Source organism: Xenopus laevis, chromosome 9_10L, assembly GCF_017654675.1.
Source record: "Xenopus laevis strain J_2021 chromosome 9_10L, Xenopus_laevis_v10.1, whole genome shotgun sequence".
Lineage (NCBI taxonomy): Eukaryota > Metazoa > Chordata > Amphibia > Anura > Pipidae > Xenopus > Xenopus laevis.
The window spans coordinates 42,706,214-42,723,082 of NC_054387.1; the positions used below are offsets into that span (position 1 = coordinate 42,706,214).

At 41.4% G+C, this 16,869-nt stretch overlaps 1 protein-coding gene across 3 annotated transcripts in view; it reads left to right on the forward strand.

Annotated features, from left to right (window-relative positions):
• The window catches only part of plcg1.L (phospholipase C gamma 1 L homeolog), a 60,181-nt gene extending 47,183 nt beyond the window's left edge, over positions 1-12,998 (forward strand). For all 3 annotated transcript variants that reach the window (XM_018234170.2, XM_018234171.2, NM_001088809.2), the window contains 18 exon segments: positions 267-368; positions 1,020-1,207; positions 2,287-2,487; positions 2,678-2,797; positions 2,903-3,083; positions 4,901-4,978; positions 5,152-5,255; positions 5,986-6,082; positions 6,908-6,977; positions 7,060-7,217; positions 7,296-7,392; positions 7,469-7,693; positions 7,918-8,063; positions 8,296-8,410; positions 9,886-10,047; positions 10,148-10,227; positions 11,114-11,283; positions 12,056-12,998. In XM_018234170.2, the coding sequence (XP_018089659.1) occupies positions 267-368; positions 1,020-1,207; positions 2,287-2,487; positions 2,678-2,797; positions 2,903-3,083; positions 4,901-4,978; positions 5,152-5,255; positions 5,986-6,082; positions 6,908-6,977; positions 7,060-7,217; positions 7,296-7,392; positions 7,469-7,693; positions 7,918-8,063; positions 8,296-8,410; positions 9,886-10,047; positions 10,148-10,227; positions 11,114-11,283; positions 12,056-12,098 (2,337 nt within the window). In that variant the 3' untranslated portion in view covers positions 12,099-12,998.
• The last annotated feature ends 3,871 nt before the right edge of the window (positions 12,999-16,869 follow it).

Here is a 16,869-nt window from a genome sequence, read left to right on the forward strand (position 1 = left end):
AGCTATATACACACTTCAATAAGAATCTCTTTGAAATCCCAACCATTGCTGGCTGCCTTTTTAGTTCAACTAGGAGGCACGGATAGCTATACAGGGACTCATTTTCTTGATATCACCTTTTTAAATCCATCAGCTCAGTGACTGAATGGCACACTATCAGATAACACATGCCAATTCCAGTTTCGTGTTGAGCACAAACATGCACAGATGGAAGGCAATTTTTCATTGACTGAGTTACACTTCTAATGCCATACTTTCCTCTACAGGAGTGGTACCCACATTTCTTTGTCCTCACCAGCAGTAAGATCTATTATTCAGAGGAGACCACCGGCAGCCAGGCTAACGACGATGAGGAAGAACAGAAGGAGGTATGGCTAACACGAGTTAACACAAGTATGTTTAAGGATGTGCAACACCTTTAGCTGGACTTTGTTGCCTTATGCTGTATATGTGTGAATATATTCCTGTCCATGGGGCAGATTCCCTAAAGGGCGAAGTGGCTAACGCTAGTGTCAATTCGCACGCGTTACCACCCGCAGGGACTTCGCCGATTTCCTAACGGTCGCAGGTGTCCCTTCGCTAGCAAAGGAGATGGACGCTAGCGTTGCTTCGCACTCTAACGCCAGGCAAATTTTCGCTCTGGTGAATGGACGTAACTCCGCAAATCCACTATTATAACAACTGTATTTTATTTATTAAGCTTCCCTGGACTTGTGTAATGTAATGAACTTGCTGCAACATATACTGTACGTCCATGTAACTTTATCGTTTCGCGCTGTATGCAAATTAGGCAACACTAGTACATCTTTGTTTTGATTGCCGAAGTAATGCTAGCAAAAATCCGCCAGCGTTCCCGCCCTGGACGCAACTTTGCACTTTAGTGAATTAACGTTGTCCTAGCGAAATAAGCCTGGTGAAGTGTTGCGATGGCTGTGAAGCTGACGCTGGCAAATTTTTGCCGGTTAGGGAATTTGCCCCCATGTCTCCAGTTGTGTTTTTTTCCTGCTATTTTTTCTCAGGCCAGTAATAGCTCAGAGTTGCACTCTGCTGAGAAGTGGTTCCATGGGAAGCTGGGTGCAGGAAGGGATGGACGGCACATTGCTGAACGGCTGCTGACTGATTACTGTATTGAAACTGGCGCTCCAGATGGCTCCTTTCTGGTGCGGGAGAGTGAGACATTTGTGGGGGATTACACACTCTCCTTCTGGTAAGACTCCTGTTGCCAGTCACTTTTCATTCTGCAAAAAACACCCAGTTCACTAACTGACCACCTTTAAACCAGTAGCAGCCACTACTAACAAGCATACACAACCCTCTAGTAATGTTATGGATACACCATCAATCCACATTACCATTACCTTATGTCAGGACTATCTGATGGAGATGAGGGCTTTTGGATTAACATTTGTGAAAATGCTAACCACCAACTTTAACATTAAACTTTTAGTGAAATAATGAATGCTAAACCTAAGTGTTTGACATTAAATCCTAGACTCCTAGAATGCCCAGTGCTAAGCAACATTTTACTTGGTCTTCATTATTTCTTTTTTATAGTTTTTTAATCATTTGCCTTCTTCTTCTGACTCCAGCTTTCAAATGGAGGTCACTGACCCCATGAAAAAATCTCTGTAAGGCCACAAATGTATTGTTATTGCTACTTTTTATTACTTATCTTTCTATTCAGGCCTCTCCTAATTATATTCCATTTTCTTATTGAAATCAATGCGTGGTTGCTACGGTCATTTTGGACCTTAGCAACCCAAATTGCAAACTGGAGAGCTGCTGAATAAAAAGCTAAAGAACTCAAAATCCACAAATAATACAAAATGAAAACTAATTGCAAATTGTCTCAGAATATTACACTCTACATCATACTAAACGTTAACGTTGATTTACGAACATAGGTGCTAAATTGCATCAGAGGAGTTAACATTAGCACCTAAAAAGCATCATTCTATTGCAAACTTAAACATAAAGGTTTTGCTATAGGTAGATCCACGGGTGCAGTTTCTCACCATTGACTCAACTGCTGTTATAAACAGGACTTGAATCAATGGTAAAAAGAAAAAGTGACATAAGCACTAGTATATCAGAAAATATGTGCAATTCAAAATGTCAGAAAGCAAAACACAATTGCCCAGACTGCTCTTGTAATTTCAGTTAGAAATTATATTTTACAGTTTAATATTATCCCTTTAACTATGTATTTTAGACTTTTACTGGAATGTTTACATAGACCTGATTCCTGCTTACATCTGACTTTCTTTCTTTCCTTTGGCTTTCTAGGAGAAACGGAAAAGTCCAGCATTGTAGGATTCACTCGAGGCAAGAAGCTGGGAGTCCCAAATTTTTTCTGACGGATAACCTGGTGTTTGAAAGTCTGTATGCTCTGATCACTCACTACCAGCAAATGCCCCTAAGATGCAACGAGTTTGAGATGCGACTGACAGAGCCTGTTCCACAGACCAATGCCCATGAGAGCAAGGAGTGAGTAGAGTAAAAAAAATATTAGTAGACCTGGGTAGATGAACAGACGATGGGTGGGTATATAATCCCATATATACTATAGGAAAAATTTACAGTGTGATAAGAACCTAAATCTGTCAATTTGAGGGATTCTTTTTGATTAGGAAGATTTACTTAAAAAGAACAGTTAATTTTATGGTGAATGCTCTAGGTGGTACCATGCCAGCCTCACCCGGGGGCAAGCAGAACACATGTTGATGAGAGTTCCACGAGACGGAGCCTTCTTGGTGCGTAAGAGGAGTGAACAAAACTCGTATGCCATCTCCTTCCGGTAAGACAAAGATTTTCAAAATTTAAAATAAAACTGCGTCATAACTCTCTAACAGTTTACTTCTCTTTTCCAGCTTGCTAAGTTTGTGTCTGTTTCTCTTGACAGAGCCGAGGGAAAGATCAAACACTGCCGTGTTATACAGGAAGGTCAAAGCGTTGTCCTTGGAAGCTCTGAGTTTGACAGCCTGGTGGATCTTATAAGTTACTACGAGAAGCATCCTTTGTATCGGAAGATGAAGCTGCGTTACCCCATTAATGAAGAAACACTTGAAAAGATTGGCACGCCTGTGAGTAATGGAAACCCTTTAGAGCAGTGTTGTCCAACTGGTGGCTCACAACCAGCCCCCTTGTGTGGCCCCCACATGAAAGTCTGCCTGCTGTGCCTGCTTACTTTGTGTAAAATTTAAAAGGTATCAGGATTGAGTTTAACCGGCCCCTGCATTTTTTTAAACTCCTGTAAACTCCTGTATTGTTCCCACCTGTAATCCCCCCCCCCCTGCATTGTTCACACCTGTAACACCTTTATTGTTCAGACCCCTAAAGACCTGTACTTTTCACACCTCAGACCCAGACTGAAAGTGCCCATATTGTTCACACCTCATACAAACTGCTGGAGGGGCACCAGCATGGTGTCACTGTATGTAGCACAGTATGAACTGTTCATCTTAGAGTGGTCCTGATAGGTTTCTCTGTCTCCTGCTGTATTCTGCCTGCCCTATTCTCCCTGTGTGCTATACTCTGCCTGCCATATGCTCTGTGTGTGCCACACTCTGCCTGCTCTATACTCACTGTGTGTGCCATACACTGCCTACCCTATGCTCCCTGTGTCTCATACTCTGCCTGCTCTATACCCCCTGTGTGTGCCATACTCTGCCTACCCTATGCTCCCTGTGTGTGTGATATACCCTGCCTGCCCTATGCTCCCTGTGTGTGTGCCATACTCTGCCTGCCCTATGCTCCCTGTGTGTGCCATACTTTGCTTGTCCTATGCTCCCTGTGTGTGCCATACTCTGCCTGCCCTATGCTCCGTGTGTCCAATACTCTGCCTGCCCCATGCTCCCTGTGTGTGCCATATTCTGCCTGCCCTATGCTCACTGTGTGTGCCATATTCTGCCTGCCCTATGCTCACTGTGTGTGCCCTACTCTGTTTACCCTACACAACCTGTGGGATATGAGCCTGGCAGGGTTTTTTCTGGGGGTTGTTAGCATTTGGAAATTGTTGTAAGGGGCCCCTAAGGTGTTTAATCATGTGCTGGGAGGGGGGTGCTTTGTTATCCATAGGGGACGAGGAGGCATACTATTTTAAGAGTATGTTTTAACATGACTTTTATATATGAGTGATATCCCTGCAGTGAGCAACAACCAGGGCCGGCCTTAGGCCAATTGGACCAATTGGGCCCAATTGGGCCCCGCACCTCTGGGGGCCCCGCACCACAGGGCAGCACAGATAATATTTCCCTCAGCACATGATGCTGCCTGGCCTGCCCCCAACTTTGAGAGTCCAGCCCATCCCCAAATCCATAGGTCTAGCCTGCCCCCAACTCTCATAGGCCCAGCTTTCCTCCAACCTTGATAGGCCCTGCCTGCCCCCAATCCAACCAAGCCTGCTCCCAAGCTGAATCGGCCCAGCCCCAAACTAATTGGCCCAGTCCACTCTCCTATTTCCTCCCTCTCTCTCTTACCCTGTGTGCCCCTATTATGTTAACTTGTCTGCCCCTTTCCTTTCTATTTTGTGCCTGTATGCCCTTATTTTCCTAAATACTTGGTGTGTCAGTAGCCAGCAACACTTTGTCTAGGGGCCCCGCCAACATGGTCCCAATTGGGCCCCACATTTGATAGGACCAGCCCTGGCAACAACCATTTGTTTTTTTTAGTGTGCTATCACCATTAACGTGGACATGGTCTTAAAAGTTATTGTGGTAACATGGGTGTAGTTTAAAAATAGGGAGTGTTCAACAGTGGCTTCCATTATTGGCCCACCACCATGTAGGCCAGAAAAAAAATCTGGCCTTCGGTACCACAGAAGTTGGACAGCACTGCTTTAGAGCAAGGTAAGCCTTATTTGGGTTTAGCGTACAACTAAACTTGCTACACTGTGTTGCAGGATCCAGATTATGGTGCTCTATACGAGGGAAGGAACCCTGGTTTCTATGTGGAGGCCAATCCAATGCCTACATTTAAGGTATCTATGAATATTAAATCTAAGAAGCTGATCTTAAATTTAAAAGCCAAGTTGTCTTGTATTGTTTTTGTGTTTGTCTTTTGTCTCCCTCCAGTCCCATCATTTTCCTTTTTATGACCCTCTGTTTTTCCCCTTAGAAATCCTTGTTTTCTCTTCCCTCTGTGTCTCCCCAGTGCTCTGTCAGGGCCCTGTTTGATTATAAGGCTCAACGTGAGGATGAATTGACTTTCACCAAGAATACAATCATCCAGAATGTAGAGAAGCAAGAGGGAGGATGGTAAGCAGAGCTGGTCCATTCCGCGCTTTTATTGTCTGTGCCTTCAGTTGTCTGTCTCAGTAAATTCCACTTGTTGGGTATTCAGGGTCAGCTTCAAAAACAGAAAATATGTTTTCTGCACTTTGTGCAGACTGGGTGCCCATAAAAATCCACTAGAGGGCCAGGTTAAGCCCATAGTGCTCCACATCTTCATACATACTGGATGTTCTGAATTCAATCATGATTGGTTAGGTGTCAGTATAGATTTAAAGAATGTAAGCATATGCATTAAGAGACCACATATTAAAGTCAAGTGTGCAGTGGCAAATAGTTTTTTCTGGATAAAAGATATGACTTTTGTGACTTGACACCGTCTTATGGAGATAGCTGGCTTCAAGTCATAAAGAAGCCCCCAAATAAAGCAAGTTTGGCACAAGCATCGCAACAATACCAATAAATCGAAAATTCCCCAATGTGGCAGTTTATTCTGTGACATCATAAAATGACCACTGCCAAACACTAACTGTTCCTGTGTCAACAGTAAAAACAGGAATAAATTAAATAAAATAAATAAACTGAACTTAAATATATTTACGTTATTCAGGCCTGAAAGCAGTAAAATATCTAAAGGACAAAACACACCTTCACATTACATTTTTAACATTCATTTTGCATTTAAGTCCTGTTTTCTACTATTTATTTTGTAAGGGTCATTTTTCTCATTAACAGTATGGTTGTGTCCTTTTATTAGGTGGCGAGGAGACTGTGGGGGTAAAAAACAAATGTGGTTCCCTGCCAACTATGTGGAAGAGATATTTAGTCCCGCTGAGCCTGAACCTGAGAGGCAGGTGAGTCTGAGTTAATCGGGGTGCTCCCAGGAGGCATGGCTTTGCTGTCCTGCCATGTAACAGCTACCAAATTCCTTATCCCTTTCCCAGTATCTACAGCTCAATAGCTGTACATGTAGCTGTAGCAGCACACATTACCACTCATGGTCACCATATTGCACACAATATTACATGTTAGATCTGGAGACCCACATGGGGAGTCTCCTGATGGATAAGCACCTTGCATTATACTTTTAAGGGTGTGCGCCCTCTTCTCTAACTTTTAGTTATCATTTCCCACTGCTCTCAGGGACCTGCAGAATCGGGTAGGGTGGGTGGAGCTGTAGTGCCTGCACATACCTCCCTAGCTTCTATACTATTGGGGTTTCTCTTAAGTCCTGGTAGATCTACACAGGAATTGGATAGGCAGGAGGGTGAAATTTAATCTTCCCTCCCAGCTTATCCAATCGCCGTGCATGAAAATATCAATAGTTTAAAAGCTGGGGAGGGGAAAGAATTGTGAAGAAGAAGCTCCACCTTCCGCACCCGATTCTGCAGCTCCCTGATGGCAGTGGGGGCCCGGCTACAGAGTGAGCACAGCTGCCAGGTCCCCCTAAGACCCAAAAAGCACTGGGCCCGTGACAACTGCCCCCCTCAGTCTCCCTCTGATGGCAGCCCTGGTGTTATTAAATACATATCTACATCTTTATTTACTTGGCACTGAGATTATACATCATTCACATCAGTCGCTGCCCCATGGATCTTACAATCTAAGGTCCCTATCACATTCACACACACACTATGGTCAGTTATATCAGGAGCCAATTCTTCCTTGTACTTCCTTAGAATCTAGATGAGAACAGTCCTCTAGGAGATCTACTGGGTGGAGTTTTGGATGTGCCATCCTGTCACATTGGTAAGTAATGTTGGCTGGCTTATAGGAATGTGGGTGTGATGATGGCAACTATTTGGTTAAAGAATTCCACGCTTTTGTGTAGCTCCCCGACAGGACGTCCATAACGGCCGACCCTTTGTATTCACCATTACTGGTCCTCAGTTAAACCGATATCCACTTGATGTTGCTGCGGACACACTGGAAGACATGCAAGACTGGATACGGAAAATTCGGGAAGCAGCTCAAACTGCTGATGCACGGGTATGATAACAGTTTTTGCTTGCTACCTTCTGTATTATTTTCTCTCTCTCTATACTGAATTTTATACCCTTTGTGCAGCTCACAGAAGGCAAAATCATGGAGCGCAGAAAGAAGATTGCCCTGGAACTCTCAGAACTTGTCATTTACTGCCGGCCAGTCCCCTTTGATGAAGAGAGTAGGTATTTTTGTTTTATAACTCTGCTGAAAGGTTAACTGTATTTTGGTTGCTGGAAATGTACATTGTTTTGCAGAGATTGGCACTGAAAAGGCCTGTTACCGTGACATGTCTTCATTCCCTGAGACCAAAGCAGAAAAGTATGTCAACAAGATGAAAGGGAAGAAATTCCTGCAGTACAACCGGCGGCAGCTCTCTCGTATCTATCCCAAAGGACAACGCCTTGATTCATCAAACTATGACCCCCTGACAATGTGGATCTGTGGCAGTCAACTTGTAGCGCTCAACTTCCAGACACCAGGTACGCACTACTAACTAGTTCAGTGTCCTTCATGCCAGATTTCAGAAGAATTTTCTCTTTTATCATACAAAATTGAAGAATTCAACAACCTTACCAGTTCCTTCTGTAAGTGGAATAATTACAGTCTATGTATATAATACAGTATTAATCATCATCTCACAGCAGCAGGGCCACTACAAATTTTTCATAAATTTGTAGTTCATACGATCTTATTCTTCTCACAGACAAACCCATGCAAATGAACCAGGCTCTTTTCCAGTCCGGGGGCCGTTGCGGTTATGTTTTTCAGCCAAACTGCATGAGAGATGAAGTTTTTGATCCGTTTGACAAAAGCACTCTTCGTCTGGAGACAATAACCGTCAGCATTGAGGTTAGTGATAAGACACCACAAACATGTAAAATATGAAGATATGATTATAGCAACCACCTTACTATACTTCTAGGGTTATCCAAGGCAGCAACCAAATATTCATTTCCAAATATTGCCCTTTGTTATTGAGCAAGACCACCCCATTCACAGTTTTGTCCCTGCTATTAAAAACCTCTGCTCTAATGGAAGTCCTAAAAACTTTCAACCAACAGTGCTTTCACCACTTTCTCAGATCCTAGGTGCCCGCCATCTGCCCAAGATTGGAAGGGGTATTGTTTGCCCTTTTGTGGAGGTAGAAGTTTGTGGTACTGAATATGACAATGCAAAGCAGAAGACGGAATTTGTAGGTAAGAGAGATGAACCCGAACAGAAGACACTAAGGAATTTATAGATTCTTTTTTTTTTTTTTTTCTTTAAATTCCATCTACAGGTATGCGATCTGTTATCCAGAAAGCTCCGAATTACAGAATGGCTGTCTTCCATAGACTCCATTTAACCAAATAATCCTTATTTTAAAAAATGATTTCCTTTTTCTCAGTAATAATAAAACAGTACCTTGTACTTGATCCAAATTAAGATATAATGAATCCTTATTGGAGGCAAACCCACCCTTTTGGATTTATTTAATGTTTGAAGGATTTTCTAATAGACTTAAGGTATGAAGATCCAAATTATGGAAAGATCTGTTATCCGGAAGACCCCAGGTCTCAAGCATTCTGGATAACAAGTCTCATACCTGTACAAACTTGTGCAAATTTCAAAGGCTCGTGTCCCAAGGTGACTTTGAGTTTGTTCGCCTTTAACTTTTAGTATGATATAGAGAGGGATATTGTAATTGGTTTTCATTTTTTATTTTATGGTTTTTGAGTTATTTAGCTTTTTATTCAGCAACTTTGGAGGTTGCAATTCCAGCAATCTGCTTGCTAGGGCACAAATGACCCTAGCAACCATGCAATTATTTGAATAAGAGAGGGCCTGAAAGTAATAAAAAGTTGCAATAACAATAAATGTCTTTTTTAGATGGGATCAGTGACCCCCATTTGAAAGCTGGAAAGACTTAGAAGAAGACCGCAAATAATTCAAATCTATATGGGTAAGGCCACACGAGGAGATTCGGGGAGATTTTGTCGCCTGGCGACTAATCGCCTTGTCTTTTGCGCGACTATCTCCCGTAACTGCCTCAGCGTTTTTCCCCATAGGCTAGAATGAAAAGTCGCCTACGTTAATGCAGACAAGGCAATTAGTCGTCAGGCGACAAAATCTCCTCGAATCTCCTCGTGTGGCCTTACCCTAAGAAGTAAATAATGAAGACCAATTCAAAAGCTGCTTAGAATTTGCCATTCTATAACATATTAAAGTTATTGTAAAGGTGAACCGCCCCTTTAAAGGTGCATACTGTATTACCCTGTGCTTCAACCAGTTATAAAAAGCAAAATGAGGCTCCACTGCTTGTATGCTATATGACACACCAAAAGGTGGTGTATACATATGAATAATTAACTAAACCCACTAAGCAACAGCTGAGTAGCTGCAAAGTAAAATTTCAGACTATTTATTAGCACTGGTAAAAGGTATCTAGAGCTGGTACCTCTTGGCCTTGATCACCTCTTCCTGATCTGCTATAGTTTCTTTTTTTTGATCACTTCACAAATTACTAGCTACTCAAAACTTGGGTCAAATGTTGGCAGCAGCACAATAAGGGCTGACCAGCTGGAGGCCCACGGGCTTATATAAGGTCCTTAAAGTGACAACAGCAAGTGCTGGGAGAGGAATAAGCTGGTTTGGAAGAGTAACATCTTTTTGTGGTTTTTTTTTTCATCAGTGGATAATGGCTTGAATCCTGTCTGGCCACAGAAAACGTTCTCGTTTGTCATTGCTAACCCTGAGTTCACTTTCCTACGGTTTGTCGTCTATGAAGAGGACATGTTTAGTGATCAGAACTTCTTGGCTCAAGCCTCATTTGTGGTCCGTGGCTTAAAAACAGGTACAGTGGGTCTTTGAAAAAGCCGTGAGTGAAAAAAAGATGTTGGTTTGCGTTAGATTTTCATTTCTGCTTATTAAAAAAATTTAAATTTTCCTTACAGGATATAGATCCATCCCACTCAAAAATAATTACAGCGAAGATCTAGAACTGGCATCACTGCTCATTAAGATAGACATCAAGGTGAGGCAGTACAAGAATCACTGCAGGCATTTAACTTAAATTATTACTGAAGAACAAGCATACCCCAAATTATTATATTACATCCATCACAGGTTCCACGCATGATTCCTATATACGTAGGTCCCAATGAGACAAGTCATATGCATAATGTATGAACCTACCATCATAATTATTAAAGACAGTTTACCAACAGTAGGGCTGCATACTTCCATTTGAAGCTGTGTTCTACTTTAAAGGAGAAGGAAAGTCTTCTTTCACTTGGGGGTGCCAAATGTTAGGCACCCCCAAGTGATTGTATATATTTACCTGAAACCCCAGGAGAAAACTGCATCGGCCCGGGGTTCTTCCAGAGAGCACCACGGATCGATCCTCTTCCGGCTTCTTCTTGCTTCACATTTCCCGGGGCAGGCGCATGTGCAGTAGATCAAAATAGCTGACTATTTAGTTCGGCTTTTCGCTCTACTGTGCATGTGCAGCCAGGAGAAGAAAGAAGTAGCCGTTAGAGGATCAATCCGTGGTGCTCTCTGGAAGAACCCACGCCCGGTGCAATTTTCTGCTGATAGGAGCAGCGGCCTGGGATTTCATGTAAGTATATAAAACCACTTGGGGGTGCCTAACATTTGTCACCCCCAAGTGGAAGAATAGTTTCCTTCTCCTTTAAGAAGCCTCTGTGTTTGAAGTGAAACTCATTGGCGACAGCTTTATAATATTCCTTAAAATAAGTACACGTGCCTTCCTTAGGGAACACGTAGGAGGAGCATTTATATTTACATAGGAAAAAGTTGGTTTATTAGGAGCATTTGACTAGCCCTATATAGTCCTGGTATCTTGTTAAATTGTACTATACACATGCACCGAGATGACCTTTTCTGTCTTGTTCTTACAGACTGAGAATGGAGAACTTAATGGAGCTTCTGCACCCAGGGAACGAATCAGTGACCCCATGTCTGGACGCATTTGGGATGGGCCGACAGAGACGAGATATCATTCCAACCATTTGGATGATTTCCGTGCTTCGCAGGAACAGTTGTCTGAACACTTTGAGAGAGAAAGGAGGTGAAATTGGAGATGGTCTTAAATACACTTGACAATATTGTCCAAATTCAAGTGTGTTTTGTAATTTCTTGTTTCATGATGCTGATATGGTTTCTAACTTCTTCTCCAACCCCTTTATTTAGATAGGTCTGGGTCTTCCATACTTATTAATAGACTAATTCAAAGAAAAAGTTAACTTATGTTATATGGTACCAAAATATGTTTCCTTGAAGAAGCAGCATGGTGACTAAACAAAAAACCCCACAAACCTTCTCTACTTTAAACAACTTTGCACACTGATAAAGTTAATTTTGATCATTATATCACATAACTTTTTTTATATATCACACCCTTCATGGGGACAATTGCCATTTAATGAACTCTAGATTGCTAAATCTGATACTCAAGGGTACGAAACCTTTACATATACGACATATTACATGTAATGAAAGTTGTGTAAACAAAGGCAGTGATAACCAACCAGTGGCTCAGGAGCAACATGTTGGTCACCAGCCCCTTAGATGTTGCTCCCAGTGGTCTTAAATCAGGTGCTTATTTTTAAATTCCTGTCTTGATGGCAAGCTTAAGTTCCATAAAAGTTCTGTGTACTGCTAAACAAACCTCCTGTAGGTGGCCAGTGCTACCAATAGCCAAGCTTTTTGCATGCTTAATTTGCTCTCTGTTTTTTTTTTTTATACTTGAATGTGGCTCACGTTTCCCTGGATTATGGGATCAAATGTATCAGAGGAGCAAAATTTCAAAATGTTTTCTTTTGTTGTTCTTCTGTTTTTAGAGTCCTCAGGAAAACGCGTTTGAGTGGGGATAACCGGCTGTAGATTACATGCTTCAAGTACTTCTGGCAGGTTCTTTGGAAAGATCCAACCTTTGTTCCTCACGTGGGGGACTGTCCATGAGTTGAAGCCCCATGGTGACCTCTATTTGAACTCTGCGCGTTAGCTTTAAAACGCGTGCTTCCACAGTGACTTTGTGTGGGAACAGTTTGTTCAAATATCGCAATCGTTTCCGGAAAGGGAACTATTAACCTACAGCACAGACTCTAGAAATATATATATAATGCCTTGTATATTAGTAGGGCAAATAGCAAAGGCTGGGGGTATGATCTACTTTTCAGCTTGAAGTGGGCAGCCCATTGCTTCTCTATTTAGTAATCGTCTGCTATCAAACTGTGAAAGGAGAGGATGCAAAGACATCTCATTTTGTAATCCAACCTTCAGCACCCTAACCTGAGATTTAGATGCTATGTGACTTTATAGGGACATTGAACATTGAAAAGACATTTATCTTGAATTCTTTATTTCTATTTGCAACATCATTCCATGGATGGAGCATTTGTCCTTTTTTTTTTATTTTGCTGTTGTGTACCACAAACAAGCACAAGAATGGATGTCTTGGGCCAAATTCCCATGTGGCTCTCATCAGGTGGTTTAGTGAAATGCCGTGGTGGCCTTCAATTCAGTGGACTGTTTATTTGTTTTACTGCTTGGAAAAAAATGGCTGCCATGAAGCCTATAGTGTTTGGTGATTAATGGCACCAACCTCATTGAAACGCCAATAATTCAGCAAGCTGGAAAGAGGAAGAGTCTGTTACAGTGGGCATTCGCCAAGATGCAGTTCCACTACATGTCTCCAATATATTTCCTATTTATGTGCAATATATAAAGTCTGTTTCCATTTTCTCTTTTTTTTTTTTTAAATAAACTATAACCCAACATTGAGTCACAAGTCTCTCTGGTTGTTTGGTTACAAAACAATATCCTTTTATAATTATGGAAGCAGCTTACATAGTAATTATCATTTTGGTGATGGCAAGCTACAGCATGAGGTTTAAATGGCAGTTTAAATTTCTTTTACTAATGAAAGAAAAAAGTGCACTGGAACCATTTTCAGAAGATAAAGCTTGTATAGTAATGGTAAAACATACAGCTGTTGCTACAATAGTTAGTACTATACAGAAGATGGTACGGTCTTCCAATCTCCACTCGTCTACCTTGGTATACACTTCACCTAAAGGTTACTGAGGATACAGGCCCCAAAACAAGAAACCAGAAAGGTTTGGGAAGTAGGGATGTAAATTTATATGCAAATCATTTCCGTTTGTGGAAGTCAGTATTGCAGCCCAATCTAAAGAAATCCATGTTCTAGTTCTGCTCATGATACATTGCTCTTCCTAAATTTTGCCATGAGTGATCTACTTCTGCCACTGAAGTCTTGAGCCATCAGTAAATATGGTCAACCCCTGTAGTTGGGTAGATAGACGGTCGAGGTTAGGGACACTAAGCTATGTGTTAACTCCTATAAGTTATATGGCTGCATCTGCTGCCAAAGTAGGCTCAAAGATATTTTTATAAGCCTTAGTTATGCCACTGAATGTGAACCCTTCACCATGTTTCTAACTGCTCAATTCATGAAACCACTGAATACTGACTGCTCCCACTAAGGCCCAGACTGTGGGTTCTGGCAAATGGCAGAGGGGCTGCTGTAAGATGCCATAGAAAGTGACTTAAGTGGGCTGGTGGGGACTGTTTGGGCCTCTGTACTAGGAATGCCAGGGTCTATTTTAAATCACAGGCCAGTGCTGCTCCCACTCATGTAAGCCATCACCCTCTTTAAACTAGTTTACTGCTTAAAGTCTGGGAATTCACAAAAGTGGAGATAGAGGTTTGCGAATTTGGTGGGAAATCTGACATTTTTATCTCCACTTTTATTTAGTATCACCACTTTTGTGAATTCCCCACTAGGTATTTCCTAGGCTTATAGAGTGCAGTTTCCTGCTATAAAGCATATTGGTGGTAACAACATTTTCTCCAAAAATTTTCTCTACCATCGGCATTTTCACACTCTAACCCAGTAACCCAGTAACAGCTATGATAATAATACTTACAGGTAAAACTTGAACAGGTGCCATGGTATGCAGACACCTGTTATGACCAAGGAAATTGGATCCAATCTGAACACACTGTACTGCAACATTCTACCTTCCAGTTATTCATCCAATTATACTAATAAAAATGTTGATAGATTTAATTTTCATAAGACATTTGAGCAGAAATATAAAATACTCTGCTTTTAGAAAAAAAAGCATGCATGGCATTACAACATTGACGCTGCCATGTTGTATATGACATGTCTCACTATCTGCTCTCTTTTGCCTCCAAATGCAGATGGAGGTGATTCCGTCACATGATATAACCAATCTCCTAATCAGCTCCCTGTTCTTCCTCTTGTTTTGTCTTATAGTAACCCTCTCTTCATGTTGTTGGCTAGGCGCGAGGGTCTTCAAACCCTGCTTACTACCTCTCGATAAAGTCCATCCTCTGCACAATAAAGGTGCTGTCTTAAAAAGCAAGAAAGAGCAGTAAGTAACACTAGCCTAGAATTCCATTGGTTTATACAGAACTTTCCATTGCGATTCATTATTTACATTCACTTGTTTACAGGGCAACAATAGTTGCTGATGCTGAGCACTGTTTATGTTGAAGCTGGTCAGGAAACTTGTTGAAATGAGAGAGGTGGAAGAAAGGCAACGTAAAATGGAAATGGGGATAGAGATATGTGAAGGTTAAGGAGAAACACAATATAAAGATAGAATGGCACATGTGGAGGGGAGGGTGGTGTGTGGAGGGGATAGAGCAACACCTTGGAATTTTGGTCAGCAGGTATATCCCACAGATGTCAATAGAAATCAGTGGGATGTGATTTCAGATACTTCTTATGCAACAATTGCTGTCAGCAATGTTCTCAGTCTCCTCCAGCTGCTCAGAAGAATCAACGATGTGGGATAAATAGTAAAAGTGCATTTCAAAGGGTGGTTCATTTTAAAGTTAATTTTTATTATGTTATAGAATGGCTCATTCTAGCCATTCTAAGCAATTCTACAATTAACCTTCATTTTTTCCTTTTTATAACGTTTGAATTATTTGCCTTCTTCTACAGACTCTTTCCAGCTTTCAATAGAAAATCTAAAAAAAACTGCTCTGAAAGGCTACAAATGTAGTGTTATTTATATTACTCATCTTTCTATTCAAACCCTCTCCTATTCCAGTCGCTTATTTAAATCAATGCATGGCTGCTTGGGTAATTTGAACCCTAGCAACCAGATTGCTGAAACTGCAACCTGGAAAGCTGCTGAATAAAATGCTAAATAAACCAAAAACCACAAATAATAGAACATTTGCAAACGGTCTCCGTACAATACATCATACTAAAATTTAATTTAAAAGGTGAACAGCCTTTTAATCTACTACTGTGAAAGGTTTACTACAACAAAAAAAACAAAATACAACTAAAGGACACCGTAAATTCTATTTAACAATAATAATTACAGGATATGCCTAGCAAAAGTCCTATACAGATTTATATTGGCTTCTGTAATAGTGTTCCTTATTCTGCTGGTACATCCTGCCTGTGTTTTGCAATAACAGTTAGTCCCCTCTTCTAAAGCTGGTCATAGATGTTGAGATTTTTTAAAAGATCTGATCCTCATCGTGAGACCACGATTTTCTCGGAACGATCGTACGAATTGACCATCAACTAAAAAGATCAATTTGCCAGGAAAACAAAGGGGAGCTGCCTGCTTGTCCCTGCAAACATAGATAGATTGCACTGGGACCGACAAAGATTTTTTGGCCTGGCCGATCCATTTCCTGACAGATGTCAGCCGAAAAATTGTAAGATGTACGATCGTTCGAATCCCACTAACCGCACAATAATTTCGAAGGATTGGTCGGACTTCCCTAAAATCGGTCGCTCGGCAAGAAGAATCGTCGCGTCTATGGGGAGCTTAACGACCCATTCCTAAAGATCTTCTGGCAGTGTAATTGAGGTGGAAAAATTCTTCAAGGCCATGTCCTGACATGAGGGATGTGTGGCTTGATAGCATTTAGGGCTCAGTTTGCTGGCTAAGTGCAAGTCAAGGATATAGTGCCCTGGATCACGTCAAGCCTTGCTTTGTCTGCTTCATCTGGAACACTGCACATGGAATAATAATCCTATGTTAAAAGCAAATATTCTGCCCCTTGTCTATAGCACACAAGTAAACCAGTTGTAGAGGATGAAACAAACCACACCTAGTGTATTACTAAGGATAAGTTTCACATTTGCCGGGATTTTTCGGTTTCCACTTACAATTATTTTTGAATAATTTTTATGATGTAGTTTTTATATAGAAATTACACTGTATATAGAAATTACACTGTTTACACTGCAAATAATTCACTCTACCATATAAAACTTCATTCCTGAACCAGCAAGTGTATTTTTTTTAGTTGTAATATTGGTGTGTAGGCAGCCAACTCAGGTCATTTTGCCTGGTCATGTGCTTTCAAAAATAGCCAGCACTTTAGGATGGAACTGCTTTCTGGCAGGCTATTTCTACTACTCAATGTAACAATGTGTCACAGTGGGACCTGGATTTTACTATTGAGTGCTGTTCTTAGATCTATCAGGCAGCTGTTATCTTGTGGTATGTTACCTTCCCTTCCCATTGTTAGGCTGCTGGGGGGAGTGATATCACTCCAACTTGCAGTACAGGAGTAAAGAGTGACTGAAGTTTATCAGAGCACAAGTCACATGACTGGGTATAGCTGG